The sequence below is a fragment of the Lacerta agilis genome, chromosome 3, assembly GCF_009819535.1.
Source record: "Lacerta agilis isolate rLacAgi1 chromosome 3, rLacAgi1.pri, whole genome shotgun sequence".
NCBI classification, from domain to species: Eukaryota; Metazoa; Chordata; class Lepidosauria; order Squamata; family Lacertidae; genus Lacerta; species Lacerta agilis.
In genome coordinates, this window is record NC_046314.1 from 63800688 (window position 1) to 63824727 (window position 24040).

General features: G+C 40.7%; 1 protein-coding gene across 8 annotated transcripts in view; it reads left to right on the top strand.

Annotated features, from left to right (window-relative positions):
• ESR1 (estrogen receptor 1) overlaps positions 1-21671 on the top strand; it is a 199501-nt gene extending 177830 nt beyond the window's left edge. For 6 of the 8 annotated variants that reach the window (XM_033144012.1, XM_033144014.1, XM_033144017.1 and 3 more), the window contains 4 exons: positions 690-828; positions 12866-12999; positions 17118-17301; positions 20679-21671. In XM_033144012.1, the coding sequence (XP_032999903.1) occupies positions 690-828; positions 12866-12999; positions 17118-17301; positions 20679-20913 (692 nt within the window). In that variant the 3' untranslated portion in view covers positions 20914-21671. Of the gene's footprint in view, positions 1-689; positions 829-12865; positions 13000-17117; positions 17302-19680; positions 19733-20373; positions 20487-20678 lie in introns of those variants that run through there. The other 2 variants (XM_033144018.1, XM_033144019.1) reach the window with 2 other exon arrangements.
• The last annotated feature ends 2369 nt before the right edge of the window (positions 21672-24040 follow it).

A 24040-nucleotide genomic window follows, 5' to 3' on the forward strand; every position in this document is an offset into this window, starting at 1 on the left:
ATTTTAAACAACTGTATTAATATTCCAATAGCAAACACAAGGGGAAAAGAAAAAATATTATTATTTAAAAAGTTAGCTATGATTCAGTCCTGCTGATCTGAACTTGTCCAGGGAGCTCTCATATTCTCTCCCCCCCAAAAAAAAATTATTCCAATATGTCTTGTTGTTCAGTCATTCAGTCGTGTCCGACTCTTCATGACCCCATGGACCAGAGCACACCAGGCACCCCTATCCTCCACTGCCTCCCGCAGTTTGGCCAAACTCATGCTAGTCACTTCGATAACACTGTCCAACCATCTCATCCTCTGTTGTCCCCTTCTCCTTGTGCCCTCCATCTTTCCCAACATCAGGGTCTTCTCCAGGGAGTCTTCTCTTCTCTTCTCTTCTCTTCTCTTCTCTTCTCTTCTCTTCTCTTCTCCAATATGTCTACTTGCATTTTAAAAAATGTTTTATTGTTATGTTTGTGTTCCACCCTTCATTTGAGGTTGTAAGGGCAGCATGCCTAAGGCTACCTGGTTTTTCAATCACAACAATTCTGTGAAACAGGTTAAGGTAAGGGATAGTAGTAGTATTTTCTAGGGAACTCTGTGCCAAGCAGGGTTAGGTCTCTTACACCCAGACCCCACCACTGTATCACACCAGCTTCTGTTTTCACGTTGCCACATATTGGTATTCATTTTCTTCTTTAGGGTTTGTGGATTTATCACTCCATGATCAGGTCCATCTCCTGGAATGTGCCTGGCTTGAGATACTGATGATTGGCTTAGTGTGGCGGTCCATGGAGCATCCAGGAAAGCTATTGTTTGCCCCTAACCTGCTGTTGGACAGGTCAGTCCACATGTTCTTTGTTTGTTTATTTATGTTATTTATTGTTGTAACTGTCATGCTATGCAATATTATTAGTATCAGCCCGACCTGCTACCATGCCATTCATACCAAATGCCAGTTGCAGAGAAGAACAAGAATAAAACTGGAATACTAACAGTATTTTATCTATACATTTACACAATGAAGCCTGGAGTCGGGATGCAGATCAGTACCAGCAACAAATGCCACCTAACTGATTTCATGCTATGTGTGTATTTGCTGAATCATATTTCAAGAGTATTACAGTGAGAGAGATGGGCTTAGTAGTTTCTCCAGAATGGTATTTATTTGTTTATTGCATTTATATCCCATCCTTTCCCCAATATAGAACTCAGGGCAGCATACATTTTGGCTCTTCTGAACCAAGTTAGCCACTTAAGTTTAGGACTTGCTTCTAGTTAAGCTAACATCTGGCAGGTTCTGAGATTTTCCTGCAATTTTGGCAAATACTTTCAAACAAATAACTGTGTGAAAAGTGCTGAGAGAGAAGCGACCGTTTGGGGATCAATATTTCTTTTATCTGTGAATTTGGAAAAAGCAGCAACAGTAAAAATGAACCAATAGTCAAAATAGCCTGTTTTTCTTTTTAAAATAGGCTAAGGATTGCTAGTCCATTCTTAGAGGCTGAGGGTGGTTCTTTGCAGCACACAAATATTTCCTTTAGAATTGAGCCAGGAACCTGGTTTCTGGTGGCTGCCATTATCGCAGCAGCCAGAGAAACAGGATGGGAAAATATTGTTGTCAATCAAGTGCTGTTGTTGGTGTTTATGTTGCTGTTAGAAATATTCCCCTGACCTTTTATTAAATCACAGTTAAAACTGCTTTAGCTTTACCATTTGATATTTCATAGCTATTCCTCAATTCACCATGGAACTTGAAATGGTAAGCTGGAATGGAGACAGCTTGGACATATTCATTCCTGAGTAATGCAAGGGGTAGCAAAATTAAACCCCTGCTTTCTTTATTGATGGTCCCTTTATTATTAAGATTTAAATGAAAAAATAATAATCCCTTGTCCTTGCAGAGAAAATGTTTCATTAGTTTTTGCAGTGCCAACACATATAGTAAGAACGCATACTCCAGTGGAAAGTTAGGTAGAATTGGACTTTAAAAAAAAAAATGTTAACAGTTTTTCCTGTCTCTTTTTGGATTAGGTACCATATCTATTATCAGGCAATATTCAAAAGAATGAAGAACTGAATACTGTCAGTTCACAGACAGTGCAGTTTTGAAACATCCCTTAAAGGGGATTCTATTCACAAGTTCGCTCAACCTGCACAGGTCCCCCAGACGTTTAACGGTCCGTTGATACCTGCACTCACCACTTTATTACTTAACCGCTGCCACCAACCAGTTTGTCTGGTATTTACTTCACTCAGTTCAGTCAAGGAGAATATTGGAACAAAGCTGTTTTATTTGAAGTTTAGTACATACGCATGTGGTTTCTGAATAAACAGTACTTTCTTGGTTGTGTTCTTGTTAACAACAGTGCCCAACGATTTCTCCCACCCCTGTTCCTACTCCTTCCCTTGCCACCCTTCTACCAGGCACTCAATACCCACAACAAGCCCCCTAGCTAAAGACCAACAACAAGCCTAAAGACTAAAGAACCAAAGACCCAACGACCAAAGAACTAAGAACTAAAGAACCCCTTTCCTTCCCCGGGAGGGGTTTATATAGCCCACATAACTCCGCCCCCTCAAGGTTCTTACTGGTTTTTCCCTTTTAACCTCTTCTACGCCAATCCGAAGTTTGGTGAACGCCACATGCAAGGGGTAGCAAAATTAAACCCCTGCTTTCTTTATTGATGGTCCCTTTATTATTAAGATTTAAATGAAAAAATAATAATCCCTTGTCCTTGCAGAGAAAATGTTTCATTAGTTTTTGCAGTGCCAACACATATAGTAAGAACGCATACTCCAGTGGAAAGTTAGGTAGAATTGGACTTAAAAAAAAAAATGTTAACAGTTTTTCCTGTCTCTTTTTGGATTAGGTACCATATCTATTATCAGGCAATATTCAAAAGAATGAAGAACTGAATACTGTCAGTTCACAGACAGTGCAGTTTTGAAACATCCCTTAAAGGGGATTCTATTCACAAGTACGTTGCCAAAATCCAAATGAAATGTTACCATTGCATGGCCAGGAGGGGCTGATGTGGTGCAGGAGCCTAAGCCGATGAATGAAACTTTACAGAGTAAATATAAAATAACAACAAAAATATCAAATAAAATAAGAACAGCAGCAGAGAAAACAAGACAAAAGTTAAAAGGTTAAGGAACAGGGTGGCTAGATGCAAAAGAGGGCAGGGCTTCTTGCATAGTAGAGGAAATTTCAACAGGTGTAGTTTGTCATGCAAAAGAACAGGCATGCTTTCCTTTTTCACCTGCCTACCCTGTTGAACCCTTTTCAGCTACTTTCAAAACTTATGATAAAGGTCCTTGCAAATGATTTTTCAATGGCTATAGTCATCAAGTGAAGAAGCATTTTCACCAGACTAGTTCAGATAAAATTTTAGATGCTGAGAATTCAGTGTTTTCAACACATCAAATAATTGCCAGCTGAAGTCGAGAAGAAATTCCCTTGTTTCATAAAAAGGCATTAAATGAGCAGAAAGATTCTCCCCCCCCCCCCGCTTTCCTTTTAAGTCACTGCATAAAGACATTTTCAGATGCCGGATATGAGACTTAACAGACTGTTAGCCACTATTTTTATTGTAATTTCTGGGTTGGAACTACTAGCACAAATTCCACTGAACAGCAGAATAATGTGTGGTCTTTAAGAGCACAATCCTGTTTATGTTTATTCTGAAGTTCATTTTATTAAGTTCGATGGGATTTATTAAGTCACTTCTGTTGCACAAATTTACTGCTTAAATTGTCAAAGGAACTTTTCTGGGAAATTTATATTACAAAGATTCTGGAGACACAGGTTTTTCTGCTGCACACTAGGGAATAGGAAATACTAATACAGAGATTATTAGGATAACTGTCTCCTGCAAAAGAAAAATAAAGATGCATTGTGGATGGTCCACAAACAGGTAGAACTTTGTAGGCAATAATATTATCCTGGTCCAGAGCAATTAATGCAGTTTTCTATGCCTCTGGCTGTAACTCAGAAGTGTACTTTGATCATTTTATTTATTTATTAAATAGATACCTTTACTGCTTTTCAATCCTGCAATACACAATAAATATCAATACTTATCAGGATAAACAACTCAGTAACTAAGGGCACCAGAGACTGGTACTAAAGTTCAGGGAAATACTGGGTAAACAGAACATAAGATGACCCTGCTGGGTCTTGCCAATGGCTCATCTAGTCCAGCATCCTGACCTCATAGTGGCCAGCCAGATGCCTGTGGATAGCCTGCAGCACTTGAGTGTAACAGTACCTGAGTGCAGCTGTGCTCTGCCCACTTGCAGTTCCCAGCAGCTGGTATTCAGAAGCATACCCACTTTGACAGTGAAGGTGGAACATGTCCATCATGGCTTGTATTGTTGATAGCCTTTATCCTCCATGAATTTATCTAATCCTCTTTTAAAGCTGCCATCCAGGTTGGTGGCCATCTCTGCCTCCTGGGGGAACAAGTTCCATGATTTAACTGTGTGCTGCATGAAGAAATATTTTATCTTATCTGCCCTGAATCTTCCAACATTCAGCTTCATTGGATGCCCATGTGTTATGAGAAAAGGAGCAAATGTTTGCTCTACCCTTTTCTACATATCTACCATGCATAGTTTTATAAATTTCTATTACTTCACCTCTTACTCACCTTTTCTCTAAACTCAAAAAATCCCAAATGCCTTCCTCAAAGGAGAGTTGCTCCATCCCCTTGATTATGTTAGTTGCCCTTTTCTGAAGCTTTTCCAACTCTGCTATATCCTTTTTGAGGTGAGGTGACCAGAACCGTACACAGTATTCCAAATGCATCACATCACCATGTCAAGCAAGTCATTAAAATATAGAAATGAATATTTCCATTTCCAAGAATGAATAATGCTTTTAAGGCTGTAATCCAACACACACTTAGCCCCATTAAACTTAAGGGACTTCTGAATAGACATGTCTGAATAGATGTGTACATGATTGTGTTGTGAAATAATTAGTTTCACTTCTATATACCTATTTCTTTCCATTCTATCAAATAGTTTTCTGTTGAATGCTCTTCGTGGATATTGTTGTACTTCACTGCCCAAATAGCTTAAACTACTAAGACCTAATTCAAACTGCTAAATTCCACCATTCAAAAGTATATGCAGGTATATGAGGACATAGACAAATTGCAACATGGAACAGGCTACACATACAGTAATCTAGCAGTCATTTTTGTGATTGCAGCTGCTGGGGAAAGTGAAAGCAGTTATAGAGATGGCTGCTAGATCATATTTGTGCCAGCCTTTCTTTAGAGTGGATATGCACCCTATATTACAGAGGCCAGTCATTTGATGGAAGGGCTGTCAGAGGATAGTAATCTGTTGGAAGGCATCATCTATTGTGGTGGAGCAGCTGCAAATGTTCCTGGATGACATTGATCATCTATATCCGCTTTAATATGGGACTGAATCAGCTTTGGGACTGAATCAGCCTTGGTTGCCCTGAACAATGGCCTTTATCAAGAGTTGGATGGGGGAATGTACCCTCTTACTCATAGTTTTCAGTGGCTTTTGATACCACTGACCACAGTATTCAGAGAGCAGAATTGAGAGAGTGTGCCTCACCCTCTGGCACTTGTAATAGTTCCCACAGGACACTATTTTGTCTCCAGTACTATTTAGGAGCAGTCAATAGGAGTTTTGGGACATGGTGTTATCAGTATTCTAAAGACACACAGCTCTATTTCTCCATAATGCCTGAATTAGGAGAGGTTGGGTATTCTGGATGAAGGCCAGTGGACTTAAGCTTGAATCTTGGGAAGACAGAAGCTTTGAGGGTATGTGGCTCCATATCTGGAAGATAGACCAATTACCTGTTCTGGAGGGGGCTGCACTCCATATGAAGGAGCAGGTACATAGCTTGGGGTATTCCTTGATATATAATTGCAATTAGAGGCCGAAATGATCTCTGTGGCTAGGAATGTCTTTTGCCATTTTCAGCTGGGATGCCATCTACTGTGTATTTGGATCGGGGCTTTATGTATGGGATGGGATTGTGCTTTATGTGTGAGAGTCATATTGTGTTACCTGTCCATGTGTGAGTTTGTGCAAATGTGTGTGAACGAGAGGATGGTGGTGAAGTGTGGTGTATTAGTAAGGTCGGAACAGTATAAGATATGACATTGAGGTCCACCAGATCTGGACTGAGATATGAGCTCCAGAGTCTCAAACTGCTCAACTCAAAGAAAACCTAGTAGCCTTTAGGAACTGTTGTTTTCCCAAAGGTTGCTGGCAATTACAGTAGACCTCGGTAAAGCCATTAAGACATTATGTTCTGGAATGCTTCTATTCAGCCTTCCTGCTGGGAGTAAAGCAACAACGCTTACAATAAGCTACCTGAAACTCCAGCCCTGACAGTGGTTGGAGAGGCCAGTAGTTCCAAAACCAAAGGGTTTGGAACCAAAGCCTCTTGGGAAAGGTACCCTCAATGGGCAGTGGTTTCTTTTGCATCCCCTTCTCACCACCACCATTTTCTGGACTAAAGTGAGTAGCAAGTGAATGGTGAAGAGGAGGAGCTGGTTACGGGCCTCCAGGTGATACTGACCATTGACACTGGCCCTGGGACACATTTTCATCTTTCCCACTAGTGCACCACAGCAATCACCAACCAGAGATCCGAAGTATTTATAAGGAAGGGGTTTCTTGGAGATCAAGGATTGGAAGGTGGGAGAGAGTGTAAAGGAATGCAGAGGGCTCAAGTTTTGTTTTTATACTGAATTCATGCTGTCTCAGAAATAAATCAGGCTATCTCCCATTTCTTGTGAGTTCATTCCTCAACACAGCCCAGACAAAATCCTATAATGCAAAAGACCTCACAATTTACTCCCCCCCCCCTTCTCAACACTTCTGATACAGCGATAGATTATGCAGCCAGTGGATAAACTGCTATCTAGACTCCTTTAACCATTTGATAAGACTTCCTTCCCTGTCAACTGGGTCTCTTATATATAAAACTAAATAGTAGGCATTTTGTTGTTCTATAATCACAAACAAAATAGAGCAGTTAGTTAAACCCGGTGCTATGTATTTATATTCACATCTATTATGAAAGCTAAGGTTGCACATGGATAGAGTTTTAGCTTTGAATTTGGGATATCAGTAACAAGTGATAGTTTAGTTGTTAGCTTTTGCTACACCATTAATTTCTCCTAGCACAAGCTGAAGCATATTTGCTCATATGTAAGTTTGCCAAATGCTGGTGGGTGTTCTTGATAAGGATGCGGCTCCATTTGGATGATTGTTTAGGGGCTAAGGAATTGTCTGCTCTGCCAGTTGGTCTGGAGAGAGGGTTGACTCCTCTGTCTGGAAAGGAGGCAAGAGGCTTCAGTGAACCCTGCTTGGTCCTTCCAGCCGGAGGCATCATCCCCATCAGGAATGTTCTCCAGCAGCATCTTCAAACAGAAATTAGTGGTAAGACAAATTTCTGTTTTCTACTGAATTCAGTGGCAATGATACTCTAGTAAAGGTTACATATAGAGACACGGGTGGCACTGTGGTCTAAACCACTGAGCCTCTTGGGCTTGCTGATCAGAAGGTCGGCGGTTCAAATCCCCACGACGGGGTGAGCTCCCGTTGCTCTGTCCCAGCTCCTGCCAACCTAGCAGTTCGAAAACACACCAAAAAGTGCAAGTAGATAAATAGGCACCACTCTGGCGGGAAGGTAAATGGTGTTTCCATGCGCTGCTCTGGTTTCGGTGTTCTCTTGCGCCAGAAGTGGCTTAGGCATGCTGGCCACATGACCCAGAAAAACTGTCTGCGGACAAACACCGGCTCCCTCGGCCTGTAAACTGAGATGAGTGCCACAACCCCAGAATCGTTTGCGACTGGACTTATCTGTCAGGGGTCCTTTACATTTTTAAAAGTTGCATAGGATTTTAGTGTCAGACTCTGTTTCCTTTTTGTGATGCTGAAAACTCTATGGCACATTGTTAATGTGGGAGATAGAGTTATTATATTCATTAATGAAGCTCCTCATATCTGAACAACAACAATAATCCAGACTATTACTTCTTAATGCACGAATCAAGATAAAACCACATGCTACCATGTAGAGATGAGTGAATATCCATTTGTTTCTCATTTTTTCAATCTTTGTTCTCCACATTTTCTCATCAGTTTGCTATTTTTAAACAAGTCTTCTGAAAATTCATCAGCATTTTAGTGCAATATTTTTTGTTTTTGTATGCAATTTTGCTTAAAATGCACATTTTTGCAAAACAGGTTCTTCTAATGTGATGCATTTTGGTGTGTTATTTTCACTAATATATGCATTTGTGTGCATGGTTCACCATGGTGTGTACATTTTTATACACATTGGTGGAAAACTGCATTGCAAAATTCAGAGAAGTGTGAATTTCAAAAGGTGACTATGTTTTGGTTTGCATATTAGAAAGTGCAAATTAGGTAGATTAATTTTTAAATGCAAACTCAATCAATCTTCTTCCCTATCACTACAGCTAAAGTCATTCTGATATTACTTCATAGCTGAGCCAGTCTATGGTAAAGAAAAAATAAGTAGCATAAAACATTAGAACTGATTTTAGAGGAGGGGGGATTTTGGTGCTTCTCACATTAACACAGAGATGAAACAGGGTGGCTATCCTTCAAATAATATTGTGCAGCTAATCCTTTGCTATTTCTAGAACAAGCTACAACCAGAGAACTCAAATAGAAACCTTTTACCAGTGCCTCAGCAGAGGAAACCACTTCCAAAACGATGAATTATTCTACAGACTGGCCTCAGTCTTTGAAAAATGTTCTTTGCTGAAGTGCTGACTGCATATTTGGATATTCGCTTAGAAGGCTAAGCAGCAGTCGTAAATAATTGCTTTTAATCATCCCTTCTTGGAAGCAGACTCTTGGTAAAACCTTTCCAACCACACACTTAAAATACTTCCATTTACTTTTATATAACAAAAAGTCTCAGGGCACCAAACTGGGCAAAATTTCCACCTCTCTGAGCATGTGACAAAGGGATTTGCCATCCCACAGTGGTCTGCATTCACTTTGCTTGACAAGTTTGGTAGGCATGTATGCATATATATGAGAGGCCAGGAACCTCAAGCCTGGTTTCAAAAGTGACTTTCTATGCCTTTCCATCTGGTCAATGGGACTCTCCCCAGGCCCCACTGCTCACTGGCCCCACTGGGCACCCCAAGTATTTTTGCTAGGTGAATGAATGGAGAATGGGGTGCATGAGAGTGTGTGTTAAAAGCAGCCTACTGATCAAAGGTAAAATTTACCTTTGTGCTCTGCACACTTTTACCTCTGTCCTCCTACACTGCTGGCATGTGGCCCTTGAAAGATTGCCCAGAAGGGAATGTGACCCTCAGGCTAAACATGTTTACCCCAATCCTGTAGATCAGGGGTGTCCAAACCTTTTTCAAAGAGGATTGAAGTTGTTGACCTTTTTTTAGGATTGAAGTTGTTGAGCTTCTTTTAGGATTTTACCCACAGGGGCCAGATTAAACCCACCGGCGGGGTTGATTAGGCCCCTGGGACGGACTTTGGACATGCCTATTGTAGATACTCAGAAGGCACAAGATCCCCTTCAGCCATTGTGCTGCACAGAATTAGAATTGTGCAAGCCCTATCATTGTGCTGTCCATGTGTTGGGAGGAAGGGTTCAAGAGAGAAGCCTGCTGTAGGTTTGCAGATAGAGCTCCACATGTGTGTGTTGAGCAGGCTCTCCTTGTCAGTTCTCCTCCCCACAAGGCATGGTGTGTGTGAGGGGGAGTCATCCATAAATTTCATGCAATCTAATTCATCACAATTGCACCCAGGACCTCGTGTCCATGACCAAATGGCACAGATGAAGGAATATCTTCAGAAATGTATTGATTCCAGTCATATGAAGTAATGCTATCAATAGAATTTGCTGGGGTTTGTGGTTGGATATATTACTCAAATGTACTCAAACACTTTTATACTTCTGTTTTTAGCTCATTTTTCTTATTAAGATTTTATTGGTGAATAAGATTTTCTTATTAAGATTTTATGGCTTAGATCATAGGGCAGTGTCTGAAGATACTTCAGGTGGGTGGGACCCATAGCTGTCTGTTTATATAATGATTGTTGCCAAGCCAAAATCCCCACAGGTGTTTCTGAAGCTGGATTGAACAGTCAACAGCTGGCAATTAAAACAAAACGACTGAATTATATTGGAACATGTAAATCCCTCTGTCTCCCCTTCTTCCCACCCCATTCCACTGGTAGCTGAAGCAATGTTCTTTTTAAGTGACTGTTAATAATCTTAACGTTTTACCCCAGCTAATCGGTCAATATGACAATTTCAGTCTTTTAGCAATCCAAATGCAACCTTCTGCCCTGTGCAATACATTCACTAGTTCGCCTCTAACATATATGTTCTTAGATATTAGGTAGTTTAAGTCATGTACTGCAAGAATAGTATTTATGTGCAGAATGGAAGGAATCTCTAATTGATCATAAAAATGTAGTCACTGTTATTTGTATAGATAGAGACTTCAATTATGTTATTATTAGTGGCTTTCCTGCTGGTACATATACAATTGCAATATATTTATGGAACTGTCAGCCCCTATCTATCATCTGTCTATCATCTATCTATCAATCATTTAACTCAATTTAGCAGACACCCTATAGCAACTGCTCTCGGTTGCATGCAGAAATAATTGCAGCTCAAAATCACAATTCCTCATATATCAAAATTTCTATATAGCAGCACTTATAAAACTATTAGAGAAAGATCACATTATTGCAAGCATGAATTAATACAAATCCTGGATATATTTGAGAATACAGTATTGGATCCTGCTCTTTGGCATGGACTGAACTTCTTTGCCTTCTTGCCTAACCCATATTACAGTTTTATGAGTTAGAACAAAAATGAAATTTCCAGCCTAGCGGCAGCAATTTCACCTCAATTAACTCAGTGGGTGTGAAGGAAGTCAGGTAGAAAAACTTCTCTCAGATTTTCAGGTCACACAATTTCCCTCCTGTATATACTACCCTTTTGGCAAAGAATGAAATTATTATAAAACATACAGCCTCCTAGAGATGCTTAAATAAAACAGGTATTTTCTGTAGTTTTCAGGTAGTATTGAATTTAAAACCAAAGACCCAGTTTTTAAAAGGTGCAATGCCTTATGGATGCTCATTAATTATACTAAACTCCATATTAAAAACATGCAAAAATATTCCTATTTTCCCAGGCCTTTGGCTAATTAAACAATCTATGACTTTTTAAACTAAGGGAGAGTTATTGTTTTAGTTTGTTATTATGCTGTGTATTTTTGTGTTTTTATATTGTAAACTGCCCTGTGATCTTCAGATGAAGGACAGTACAGAAATTTGCGTGTTTAGACCTTTAACAAATCCCAAATAAATTCACACAAGAGACAGATATTTGGTTTGGTTTTTGGCAGAATTTAGGCCACAACTTTATTGATTACAACCAAGTGAGTGGTTGCATAGGTTCTGGTTCGACTATCTCCCTGCACCCTTGCAGGTAGCACTGTCCCAGAGGCACGTTCATAGGACAGTCAAGGATGAACACCAGGGACAGCTGCTGGTAGGGGTACCTATCAGCTGTCCTGATGTTCCCTTTCGGGGACCGACAAACCAATGAGTCCATGGATTCCTGTACCGGAATATCCTGCATTTGCATAGGTGTGGCCACATCACGTGCCACGCCTATCACCAGAACCAGAGCCTATCCGCAACTTACAAGTTGTGACTAATTGCTACGCGACAGGCGAAACCCAAATGGCACCAGCCAATCAGCCAAGTGGGGAAAATTCCTGCTGTGCCCCTGTCCCAACGACAGACGACACACGACGACATAGCAAGGTCAAGCGCAAGCCCGTGAGGTGGGTGGGTGTTCCGATGCGAAAGGCCCCAAAGAGGAAGCTCAGCAGCCTCTCATGGGCTTAAATAGGTCCTGCGTTGCTGTATTTTACAACGCCCCATTGGCCAGATTTCACCCCAGCAACATGGGACCGCCCTATCAGGGGTTGTGGCCATGATTTCCAATTACCCCCACAACACTGGGTCGGGTGGCTGGTCGCACCGCAACACGTGCCCTGATTTAATAAATAATAACTAAAAAGATAATTCAGGCTGTAATTCTATACCCAATGAACTCAGTTCCTGAGAAAATCTGTATGGGAACCCGCTGTTAAAAGAGTTTTAAAAAATTATATACTGTATGACTTACTAGAATAAAAGCTTATTGGCATCCTGTTTATGATCTCTTTCCCAAGAATTAAATGTTTGAAAGTTGTAAAGAAAATCACGCATTTAGGTCAGGCTGTGTTATTTGATATGGGTAACAACCCATATTTTATTTGACAACTAGATTATAGCATCTGGATAATGTCTGATGAAGAAATAAGCTGCTTTCCAAGTGATGAGAGGAAAGAATGATTCTCAAGTTTGTGTATATAGCGTGTATTACTTTCTTTGGTTTCTGTGGATTGTATTTAGTACTTTACCCTTAAAAGTAAGTGATTGCATGCAATTGAAGTGGTTTAGGATTTAGTGCTCCTTTAGTTTTATGCAGCTATAATTGTAGCACTTCCTGCACGTCCAGGATTCCAGCCACTACAAATATAAAGTCTTTGAATTCTTCGTCTGGTAGGCCCTCATCACTGTTCACCTGTGGGTTGTTCATTCCCTTCACTTGTGCAAATATATTGTCTTTCTCAGGCCAATTTTCATCTCTAACTCTTGGGCCCCAACTGGTTTTCTCTCCAGTTCACATGTTCTACACTCAGATTCAGTTGATGTCTCAGCTCTCCCTTTTGAGTGCTAATCACACAGAGACACACATGCACCACTCAGATTCTGTTCTTTTCTTGCAGGAATCAAGGAAAATGTGTTGAAGGTTTTTTGGAAATATTTGACATGCTGCTGGCCACTTCTTCCCGCTTTCGAATGATGAACGTCCAGGGGGAAGAATTTGTGTGCCTTAAATCCATTGTCCTACTCAATTCTGGTAAGTGAGATATGCTTGTTAAGGGGTCAGCTCTAATTTCAAATGCAGTGTTGCTACTGCTTCTGTTCTTGTTGCCATACAGTTATAAGTCAAAAGTAAAAATGAATCAGTGTGTGTGTGTGTTGTGTGTGTTTAAATTGTGGGGAGTCATAGTTATCAAAATTGTAGTATTAACCTAACCATGTGTTATAATCTCGGTACTGCTTGCCAATCCATGCCTGCTCTTTAAACTGGACATGCTAATTCCATTCACACAGTTAGCATCTATATTTGGCCGACAGACACCAGCACCACAATAAGTGATATATACCCTGGGAAAGGGCAAAATGAATAGGAAAATTAGGTGGATGGGAAGGTAAAAGGAGAGTGGGTTGGAGGGGAGAGAGAGAAAAAAAGAGTGGTGGGTATGCGCATGTGCTGTATGAGAGAGAGGAAAAGATGGGCAAAGGGAAGGTGTCTTCCATTTGCCACATCCCCTCCATCATTAACTGTGTTTAATTGAATAGGTTGGGCAAGGGAGCTAAAGTTTGTTCCTTCTCCATTCAGTCATATTTGTGCAATGCATGGCATGGGGGGGGGGCGTATGTGCCGATATGTATGCATGTGAGTGTTTGTGAGGTGTGTGAGGTGTGTGTCTGTGTATGCACAGGTTTGTGCCCAGTGGAGTTGGTGAGGGTGCATCCCTCTCCCACCAACACTACAAATTTTAATGGATCCACATTTGTGCTAAAGTTGTTCAGGCAGTAACAAGGAGCTTAATGCTAGCATGCAGCACAGTAATTGAATTTCAGAGCTGCAAGCAAACCCTACCCACGTCTTCCACTCATGGACATATGCTTGCCCCTTTTTGCGGGGAGGGGGGGTTACATATGCCATTGGAAGCTTGTTCCAACGTTAAGTAGCATGTACAGTAATATAAAGTTTGTTAACATTGATAAAATTTCATAATCTTTTTGATAGCCAAACTTCCCTCCAGATACTCCCCAGCAGATGTGGTAATAAAACATTTTTCTGTTGCATCTTCTTATAAGATACTATTCAGGCAGCTGCCCAGGTTCAATAGATGTTTGAAAGGCTCTGGACAATGTGTGATTGCTAATCCACCCTCCCAGCATTTTGGAGATCCACAGGGATGCCAAAGAAATAAGCAAGCAGTGCAGAAAAGTATTTCCTAGGGTTCACAAAAGCTTGAGGCAAGGCCCCAATGACATGCGTCAGATACATGCATACCTTGAACTATTGCATGACCTACAGGTAAAATCACTGCTTTGGGCATTGCACCAGAAAATGAGACACAGGACTGCTTTGCAAAGCTCCTGTGATTTCAATAGTGTTGGCTTTACTTGACTTTGATACAAAGACTTGAATGGACAAGTGAATGGGAAGTTTCATATCCCCTGCATCTGCCAGCATTCCCCAAATTTTTGTCAGAGGGTTTGGGGGGAGCTCCAGAACAATGTGAGATGATGAAGGTGGAATAGCTTCAAATCAGGGAAGAGGCCAGATCCTCTACAGAGGCTTTTGAGGGTGTGAGTGCAAATGCCTTGGGGAGGGGGGGGGGTGAAGCTTCCTTTCTGTAAACCTACTTCTGTTTACTTATCTTTGAATGCAAGCCAATATTTCTGTAAATGTAGTTTTGGTGTTTACCATTTGTTCCACAATATCACATTCTTGACTCGTGTTCAATTTGTTGCCCATTTTGATCACCAACTCCTCCTCGGTTCGGACAGATAACAGGCCACACATCCCTCATTTTATATTTGAGGCTTTGATTCTAGTTTCTTATGATGCTGTAGCTTGTTACATATTTCTTCTTGAATCTCATGTTATTCCTATTAGCTATTCTCTGAGGGTTGAATTGCAGGACAAACTGCTGTAGTCAAAGCAACAGACAGCACAAATTATTGTGGCATCAGCATTCTGAACAGAATACGCAGGAGCTTCATTTTGATATAAAAAAGCCACAATTAATATACACAAGGTATTATAGCAATTCTAGCTGTAGCTGAGGACAACAGAGCAATGCTGTTGGACAACAGAGCAAAAACCAGTTTGGGTTTTCTGAGGATTGCTGTTTGCTCCAGTCGAGTGGGTTTTTGCAGGGAAAACTCCAGAGCAAAAAATGGTGCTTGGGCACATGGCCGTAGCCAGGGGGGGTCAGGGGTCAACTGCCCCCCTAAATAAATAAAAATCAATACAAATCAATACAAATATGAGGTTCTGCCCCCCCTAACAAAAGCCTACCCCACCCCCACAACAATCCTGGCTACGCCCATGCTTGGACACAGAGCTTTAAAGCGTGGATCATGCCTGGAGAGAGTAGATGAAAGGTAAGTGTATAAGCCCTATCACTGGGAAGGAGAGGAGATGGGTGTCATTTGGTGGGTCACAAGTTATGCTTGCTTTGTTTTTTTGTAAGGCTTAAAGTGAAAGTAGTGTTTTCACCCTCCCCTTCTGTTTGTGTTTGCAGTTGCAAAATATAGGACATTGACACCAATTTGTGAAATTTTATCTAGATATTTGGACAGCAGCGTGTCTCTTGCTGCAAGGACAGAAGCAGTATTTCATCAGCTTAGTAAAAAAAATGGAATCTGCCCCTAGATTCACTGTGGAAGAAATGAAATTAACCCTTCAACTTACAAAACAAAGTTGTGTTTTGGGGAAACAAACAAGCAAGCAAAAAGTATTACAGCCATGCACTCTTTGGAGTGCAGTAGTGTAGGATAGGATAGGATAGGATAGGATAGGATAGGATAGGATAGGATAGGATAGGATTATGGGACCCCAATCCAAAGAAAATTAGTCACACTTTCTTGAATGCCCTGGAAACATTGACTGTTACACTGCAACCGTTGGCTCTTACAATGAGTACATATTTTTACTCAGAAGTTTTCTCACTGAATATAATGAACTTAAAATCCAGTTCATTAAACTTACTATTTTACAATAGCACATGAATGTAAAACTGCAATCTTAGATTTGTTGCAGCCAACCTGTCCTGTGGATTTTCATGTGATTTAAGCATAATGAACTTCCTAAGGATTTGAGAGTTTGACACCAAACCTTGAGACCCATAACCAGTTTTCCTGAGTTTAACTGAGGACCTGGTTTGTTTGTTTTTTATAAAGCCTATTTAATTGGATGGGAAAACTAGTATAAACTCAGCACTTAGGCATTGTCAATTTGGCTACAAAACTACTCATATATTGTGAAATAGTGCAAATGACTTTAATAGGAAACTTCTCGAATTAATGTGTTGTGGCTTGCAGTCCAAGCAGCCCAGCTGCAAAGTTTGAAGCAGACTGCCAGAATGCTGATGATATGATAAAGGGATGAGGAGCATGTGGCAATTGACTGTCTGTCTTATATCTAGCAATCAAAGTTTACATTAATTTTTCTTTCCCTTTTTTTTGGTGTGTATGGTGAGGATGAAAGGCTTGTAACCTCAGAGGGAAGGTTAAGACCAAAGGTTAGCTCCAGTCTTCCTTCTGAGATAAGTTTTAATATGAGACCCTTTCATAGGAGTTGGGGGTGGGGAGGCCAGATCTTTACACAGAATACTGAATTCATGTGTGAAGACTTTGTGTCACCTTCACTGAATATTTGAATCTTCCCTAAAGGTTATCATTTCTAATGGAAGTTCCACACCTATTTTTCTTTTTGATTTAGACCAGCTATTCATGCTTCAATCAGAGAACATCAGATAGAGATAATCAGTTGATGCCTCAGTCAGCCAAAATGGAACAATACTGTAAATTTACATTGGTTCTAAGCCATTTTGTGGATTTGAAAATTTCAATCTGCTGTGGTGCTGAGCTTCAATTAATTGTTAAAAGTGCTTAATATGTTCTGTTTATTCATAGAACACAACTTGAGTCTGTTGTGGTTTGTTCCGGGTCCTGTGTCTGTATAGTTCATTACTTTGCCTTGCCTTATCTGTGCTTTAACAAAACACAATAAATTTAATTTTTTTAAAGGAAAAAAGGACTAAAAATCCTAGGTAAGAGGGTTTACCACCTACACTTGTAGTGTGGATATATATGTTGTCATTGAACAAAGTTCACATGTTGGAATCCTGCTGTCACTTCACTTTCTCTCTCTCTCGCCTTCTTCCATAGGTATCTACACATTTCTTTCCAGCAGCTTAAAATCACTGGATGAAAAAGACCATATCCATCGCGTTCTTGATAAAATCACGGACACCTTGATACACCTGATGGCCAAATCAGGCCTCTCTATGCAGCAGCAGCATAGGCGACTGGCTCAGCTCCTCCTCATCCTTTCCCACATCAGGCATATGAGGTGAGTTGCACTAGTGAATGCTAACTCATAAACAAAGCAGACATCATAATATAATATGCTACGAGGAGTGTAAAAAATGTTCTTTCCCAATTGCCATAAGGAGATATTCCCACAGTACTTCTGCAGACAAGGTTGTCTGCTCTGAAATTATTTAGTTAACCTCCATCACCTCTAACCTTGATAGGTCCGGAGGGTGGCAACACGAGAACAGGCCTTTTCTGCAGTGGCTCCCCATCTGTGGAATGCTCTCCCCAGGGAAGTTCACCTGGCACCTTCATGATACACCTTTTTGCTGGATCTCTCAGCAGCTTTTGATACCACCATAGTATCCTTCTGGACCATCTAGGAGGTTTGGGAGCTGGAGGCACTGTTATGCAGTGGTTCCACTCCCTCCTAGTCTGTGTACAGAAAATGGTGTTGGGGAGGTGAGTGTTTGGACCCCTGGGCGTTCACTTGTGGGATGCCTCAGGGTTCCATCCTCTCCCCCATGCTTTTTTCTGTATGAAACCGCTGGGAGAGGTCATCAGGGGAATTGGCCTGAGTGTCCACCAGTATGTGAACAATACCCAGCTCTACTTCTCATTTAAATTGAAACCAGTGAAGGTGGTAAAAGTCCTTTGTGAGTTTCTGGAGACGGTTGGAGGATAGGTGACGATTAACTGATAGAGGTTGAATCATGACAAGACAGAAGTACACTTTGTGGGGGACAAGGAGCAGGTAGATGTGGGGGACTCCCTGGACCTGAATGGGGTAACTGTGCCACTAAAGGACCAGGTACACAGCCTCAGGGTCATTTTGAACTCACAGCTGCCCATAGAGGTGCAGGTCAACTCTGTGTCCAGGGCAGCTGTCTACCAGCTTCATCTGGAACACAGGCTGAGACCCTAACTGCCTGCACACTGCCTTCCCAGAGTGATACATGCTATTGTTATCTCCCACTTGGACTACTGCAATGTGCTCTATGTGGGGCTACATTTGAAAGTGACTTGGGAAATACCATTAATCCAGAATGTGGCTGCTAGACTGGTGACTGGGAGCAGCTGCCAAGGCCATATAACACCAGTCCTAAAAGATCTACATTGGCTCCCAGTACGTTTCTGAGCATAAATCAAAGTGTTGGTGTTGACTTTTAAATCCCTAAACGACTTTGGTCCTGTATACCTGAAGGAGTGTCTCCATTCCCATCATTCAGTTTGGACACTGAGGTCAAGCTCTGAGGGCCTTCTGGAGGATCCCTTATTGCAAGAAGTGAGCATACAGGGAACCAGGCAGAGGACCTTCTCAGTAGTGGCACCCGCCTATGGAACACCCTCCCATCAGATGCCAAAGAGATAAATTATTATATAACTGAAGGCAGCCCTGCATCAGGAAGCTTTTAATGTGTGATGTTCTGTTGCAGTTTTGTATATTTTGTTGGAAGCTGTCCAGAGTGGCTGGGGCAACCCAGTCAGATGGGAGGGGTACAAGTAAACAACAACAAAAATTCATTAAAACAATGGAAAGTCAGATAACCTAATCTAATGTTCCTACACACATGACAGCATACACATACTGGTATGCCCTTTAGGTTTTGGTTTTTTTTAAGGAAGAAGCAAATTGTGAGTCTCATTAGTAAAAGATATATAGTAAATTTCCAGGACAGGAATGAGAAGAGAGAACCTCTAATGGTGCACTAAAGTATAATTTATTCAGGCCACTGTGTTTAGATCACACTCTTCATCAGAGGCAGTATAAACCACTCTTGGTTATTTCCAGCGTCAATCATACTCCGAGGAAGCCAGTTAAAATTATTGGACATTATTAAGTTAGGTCTATTAATATCAATGGGTCTACTCTGAGTAGCCCTTGGCTACAGACCTCTGTATTTTGAACATGCTCTGTTACAAAGTGATTCATGTCATTAAGATAAAATTATTATTATTATTATTATTATTATAAATTTTTATTTATACCCCGCCCTTCCCCGCCAAACCAGGCTCAGGGCGGCTAACACCAATAAAATCACAACAAAAACATAAAACAGTTCATTAAAATACAGATTAAAATACAATTTAAAACTAAATCTAAACTTCAGCCTCATTTTTAAGTAGCCCACCAATCACCCCAAAAGAACGAAACATCAGGGTTAAACTGAAACCAACCCAGAGGCTAGGTGGAACAGCTCCATCTTGCAGGCCCTGCGGAAAGATGCCAAATCCTGCAGGGCCCTGGTCTCTTGTGCCAGACTGTTCCACCAAGTCGGGGCCAGTACTGAGAAGGCCCTGGCCCTAGTTGAAGCCAATAAAGAGCCTTGGACTGAATGCATTAAATTTTAGTACACCTCAGACATTCTCTTTTCTCATTCCTGTCTTCCATCCTTTTTTCCACTTTCCCTGACAGGTCACAATACATGGCTGGAAGGCTGTGTTTGGGGCCTTATGGTGAAGGGCTGGTAAGAAATCTTATAAAGAAATAAAATAATAATAAGTTATGTGTGGGGTATATAAGCAATTGTACATCTCTACTAAAACATGATACTGTAGTGGTGTTTTAAAATGAGCGCAGGGAAGAGTCAGGATCTGTGGACATGCCCAGAACCACTAGCACCACCAAATTCTTATCATAATACAGAGTGCTTTTAAAAAGTAGTTCAGAATTCATAAACATTTAAGGAATATGTCAAGTTGCACTATTGTTCCATCTTTCTTAGTATTGTGTAACCTAACTGGTAGCAGCTCTCCAGCATTTCAGACAAGTCTCAGTCAAAAGTTCTACTGGAAAACACAGAGGGATTGAACCAAGGGCCTTATGCATATAAAGCAGGGTAGCCAATGTGGTTCCCTCTTGAGACTACAGCTCCCATCATGCCAGATCCTTGGTTATGCTGGCTGGGACTGATGGTTGTAGTCCAGCAACTGAAGGGCACCATATTGGCTATCCCTGGGATAAAGCATGCACTTTTTCACTGAACTGATTCCTTTTTCAATGTTACTGAGTTTTCGCCACTGTGCAACATGACAGCAGTAGAACAATCTTAGAATGTCAGTCACAATAGCATTACTATGAGGACAAACGTATTGCCTATCTCTCTAGGGAATTACAACATTTCTGAGACAAAGATCTGCAGCATCTGGATATGCCCTAAAAATGTTGCAGAGTCTCGTGAAGAGACTAAGACATGTTGGTCTCGGAAGCAAAAAGAGAAAGAGAAAAAGAAATGAATTCAACCCCTGAATAGTATCACCACCACCACCACCACCACCACCATGTCAATTTGTGGCGCTTCTCAGGGTATTCCAAAGGTGGATTCCCTTACTTTGTCCTGTGGTAGATCCATGCCTGGAAGTATGATTTCTCTGCATGGTAACATCTTGTTTTATTTCTATGTGAATCTGCAGCAATAAAGGAATGGAGCACCTCTACAGCATGAAGTGCAAGAATGTGGTCCCTCTTTATGATTTGTTGCTGGAAATGCTAGATGCCCACCGTTTGCATGCCCCTGCAGCAAAAAAAACACCGCCACGTGAAGATGATGCCATGAACCAGTTAGCAACCACATCCACTGCAATGCATTCCTTACCACCTTGCCGTGTGAACAAAAAGGAAGATGCAAATGAGCCAGAAACCAAATGAGAGCCTACATTTCAAATAGCCTACAGCTTTCTGATAATCCCATTAAAAAACTACCTACTTCAGGCTTAGCTGAACTGGTACCATGTGTAAGCACTCCAATACTCAACAATCACCAGTGATTCCCAAAACATTGCTTGATGATGCTGTTAGTGGAATGTATAATTTTGGACATAATATGGGGATTCAGAAACAATTATCTCTGTTTAATATAAACATAACACAATCATGAGGATTCCTGAGGTCTTTTTGCTGGTATCAGACTGAAAATTTGGGTGACCTTTCTCTTTGAAATCAACTGAGCAAAGATCCCAGCTGAGTTTGAGTAGGTGATGTTTACATTTGATGTTCATTGGCTCTTTAATAAATGTAAGAACCCTATTCCCCCCAGCACACCCAAAATGATGGCGAACTACTCAGATTTTGTTAGACTCCAGTCTCATTCATATTTCAAGAAAAACCAACAGGATTTAGAATATCACCATTCAGGCTTTTTTTTTTCGTTATTTCAGGGAAATAATCTATACACAACTAAACAAAAACTTTAGACAGCTTGAACAGATGACTTCGGCAACAAATTCTTCAATTAACTTGTTATGAGTGACAACGAAGTGCTAGGTTGCAGTGGTACCCATAATGGGCTTGGTACAGCATTACAGAGCTTATGCTGGTAGAGATGGAACAGGTAGTTTTATGCAGTGCTATTTTTCTAGAAAAAGAAGTGCCGGAACTCACCATGAATACCTCCCTCATTCTTTTGGAATGGCAATGGCGCCCACCTGAAAGGTGCCGGAACCGAGTTCCAGTGAGTTCCAGCTGGGAAAAAAGCCCTGGTTTTATGATCACATAAAAAATTCTTAGATGGGTAGCTACAGGCAGAATCCAACACATGGGCGTACTAATTTCTACAATGTGGTTGGAATGAAACGATTGTACGAAAGTACTGTGCAGAAGTATATCCTTTCCACAGTTGTCTGTGTGTCAACCCTGCATTAACAATTATAGCAGAAGTTTTTTATATATTGCCTTTGACCAGAAGAATCAAAATAAATAAGCAGAAGAATCAAAATGGTTCAATTTAGACACTACCTGATACATTATAGTATGAGATGGCAAAATCTGACTGATCATGTGGGAAGTTTTATTGGTGCTGCCAGGAAGATACCACACTAGAATGGGAGCTTCCGACATGACCTGCCTCTTTGGATGTTGCCATTTTGTACCACAACTGAGGAGCTTGCTGCTGCATACTTAGGGGAAGCAGCACTCTCACTTGTATGAATTTGGTCTCAAAGAAGAAGATTGTATCCTTACAATTGCTGGAAAACAGAACAATTGTATCTATTGCATACTATCAATACTGCACAAGAGGAAAATAATGTGGGGTCTTTGGGTTCTACATAGGTAACAGAAGTGAGTCTTCATGTTTGTGACTGGATGCTCCCCAGTGTACAAAATAGCTCTGTGTTGAGTAACTACTGGTAAAAAGGAGGGGGTTGACGTGAGTAAAGACAATTTGTGTTGCACTGCAGCCGAGGTCACTTTCTGCCATTGGCCCATGCACATACCAGCCCCAACTAATGATGATGCGCACACACACCTGGGGGCAGACGGAACCAAATCTGCAGGTGATCATCATGAGCTGCTTTTGTGCTATATATTGTTGCGCTCCTGCCTCTACCTGAAATCTATAAAAAGCAGTACAGCACTAATGTTGTGAATAGTTTTCATCTCGTCTTAATTTTGCAAAATGTGCTCACCAATGCCTATATATTGAGCTTCATTTCTGGTGGCCTTGCTTTTTATTAACGTAATGAAGTATTTGTCTTTCTGCATTCAAAATGTACAACAAAACAACAAAAATGGTTCTGCTTTGAAACTTCCCCAAAGCTGTTGGGGACTACAAAGTGCCTTGTCAGAAATTGACACATTTTCAAGTGATAACTGCTTTCTTGTGTATTGCATTGCATTGCATGAAGTACAGGTATAAACAAGAAGTCAAAATGTGTGTAGCACAACATTTAAAATAATAAGCAAAGTTTATCCATTTGTATCCCAGTGCTTATAACACCAAATACATATAATTTGTACCTTTTTTCTAGGGGGTACTTTTAGCTATTTCCCCAATCCTCTGTTTCTTTCTGGGCCCAGAGCTTTGTGTGTGTACAGAACTCCTGTGCTTGCAAGGACGTTTCCATTAACATAAGTGAAAATGGCATGAAGGACAGCCAGGGGCTTTCCCTCCATTATAGTGAACAGGAAACAATTGTCAGGCACAAGAGCTCTATGGTTGCATTGGATAACAGAGATGTTGAACTCTGGATGGAAGGTAGTGTGTACAACACAAATTAACCATCATTGATCTAAATAGACTGCTGCTTTCTTGGTTCTCCTACTTAATAGCCATTTGTGTAAATTACTTAAGTAGATATGAACTAATTTTTGTAATTTATAGACATCAGTTTTGATAAAGACCATGGAAATAATTGCCATGGCTTCAGAAAGAAGCAAACAAAAACAAGACAAGCTACAAGGACGCTGTGGGTGAGGGAGGGGAAATGTCCGTTTGCAACCAGAATTTGTGGTTTCAAATCTCCAGTCTTAATGTCAACATACCTGTGGCAGGTTTAGCTTGGGATTCCAAGGGGCAAATGTGTTAATTTCTATTAAATCTGTTTAACTTTGTAGGGGTGGGGTGGTTAGTTGTTATTATTGTTAGATTGTTGAAAGCATTGTTTTATCATTATTATTGAAAGCACCTTAAATGATGTAATGTGTGTGTTTTTATGCATATTATATACACTCATGCAGAGCTCACCTAACAGACAACTGAATGTAACTGTTGTATTAACCCAGTCAACCGACTAAAATACAAAAATCACCATATGTTGTTTTTATACTTTTCAGCTATTCTCTCATATGCAATCATTTGTGCCTAAGGCTTAGCGATTGTTAGAAATCACTATTTCATATCAATTTTTATATTTACATTAGCCAAGACAGCACTAATTTAGCCTTGTACCTATACACGATGAGGAACTATCCTTTAATGAAGGAAGGACATTCAAGGCAGCTAATTACGTTTTTTACCAAAATACTAATAATGATGGATATGAAAAGATACCAAATA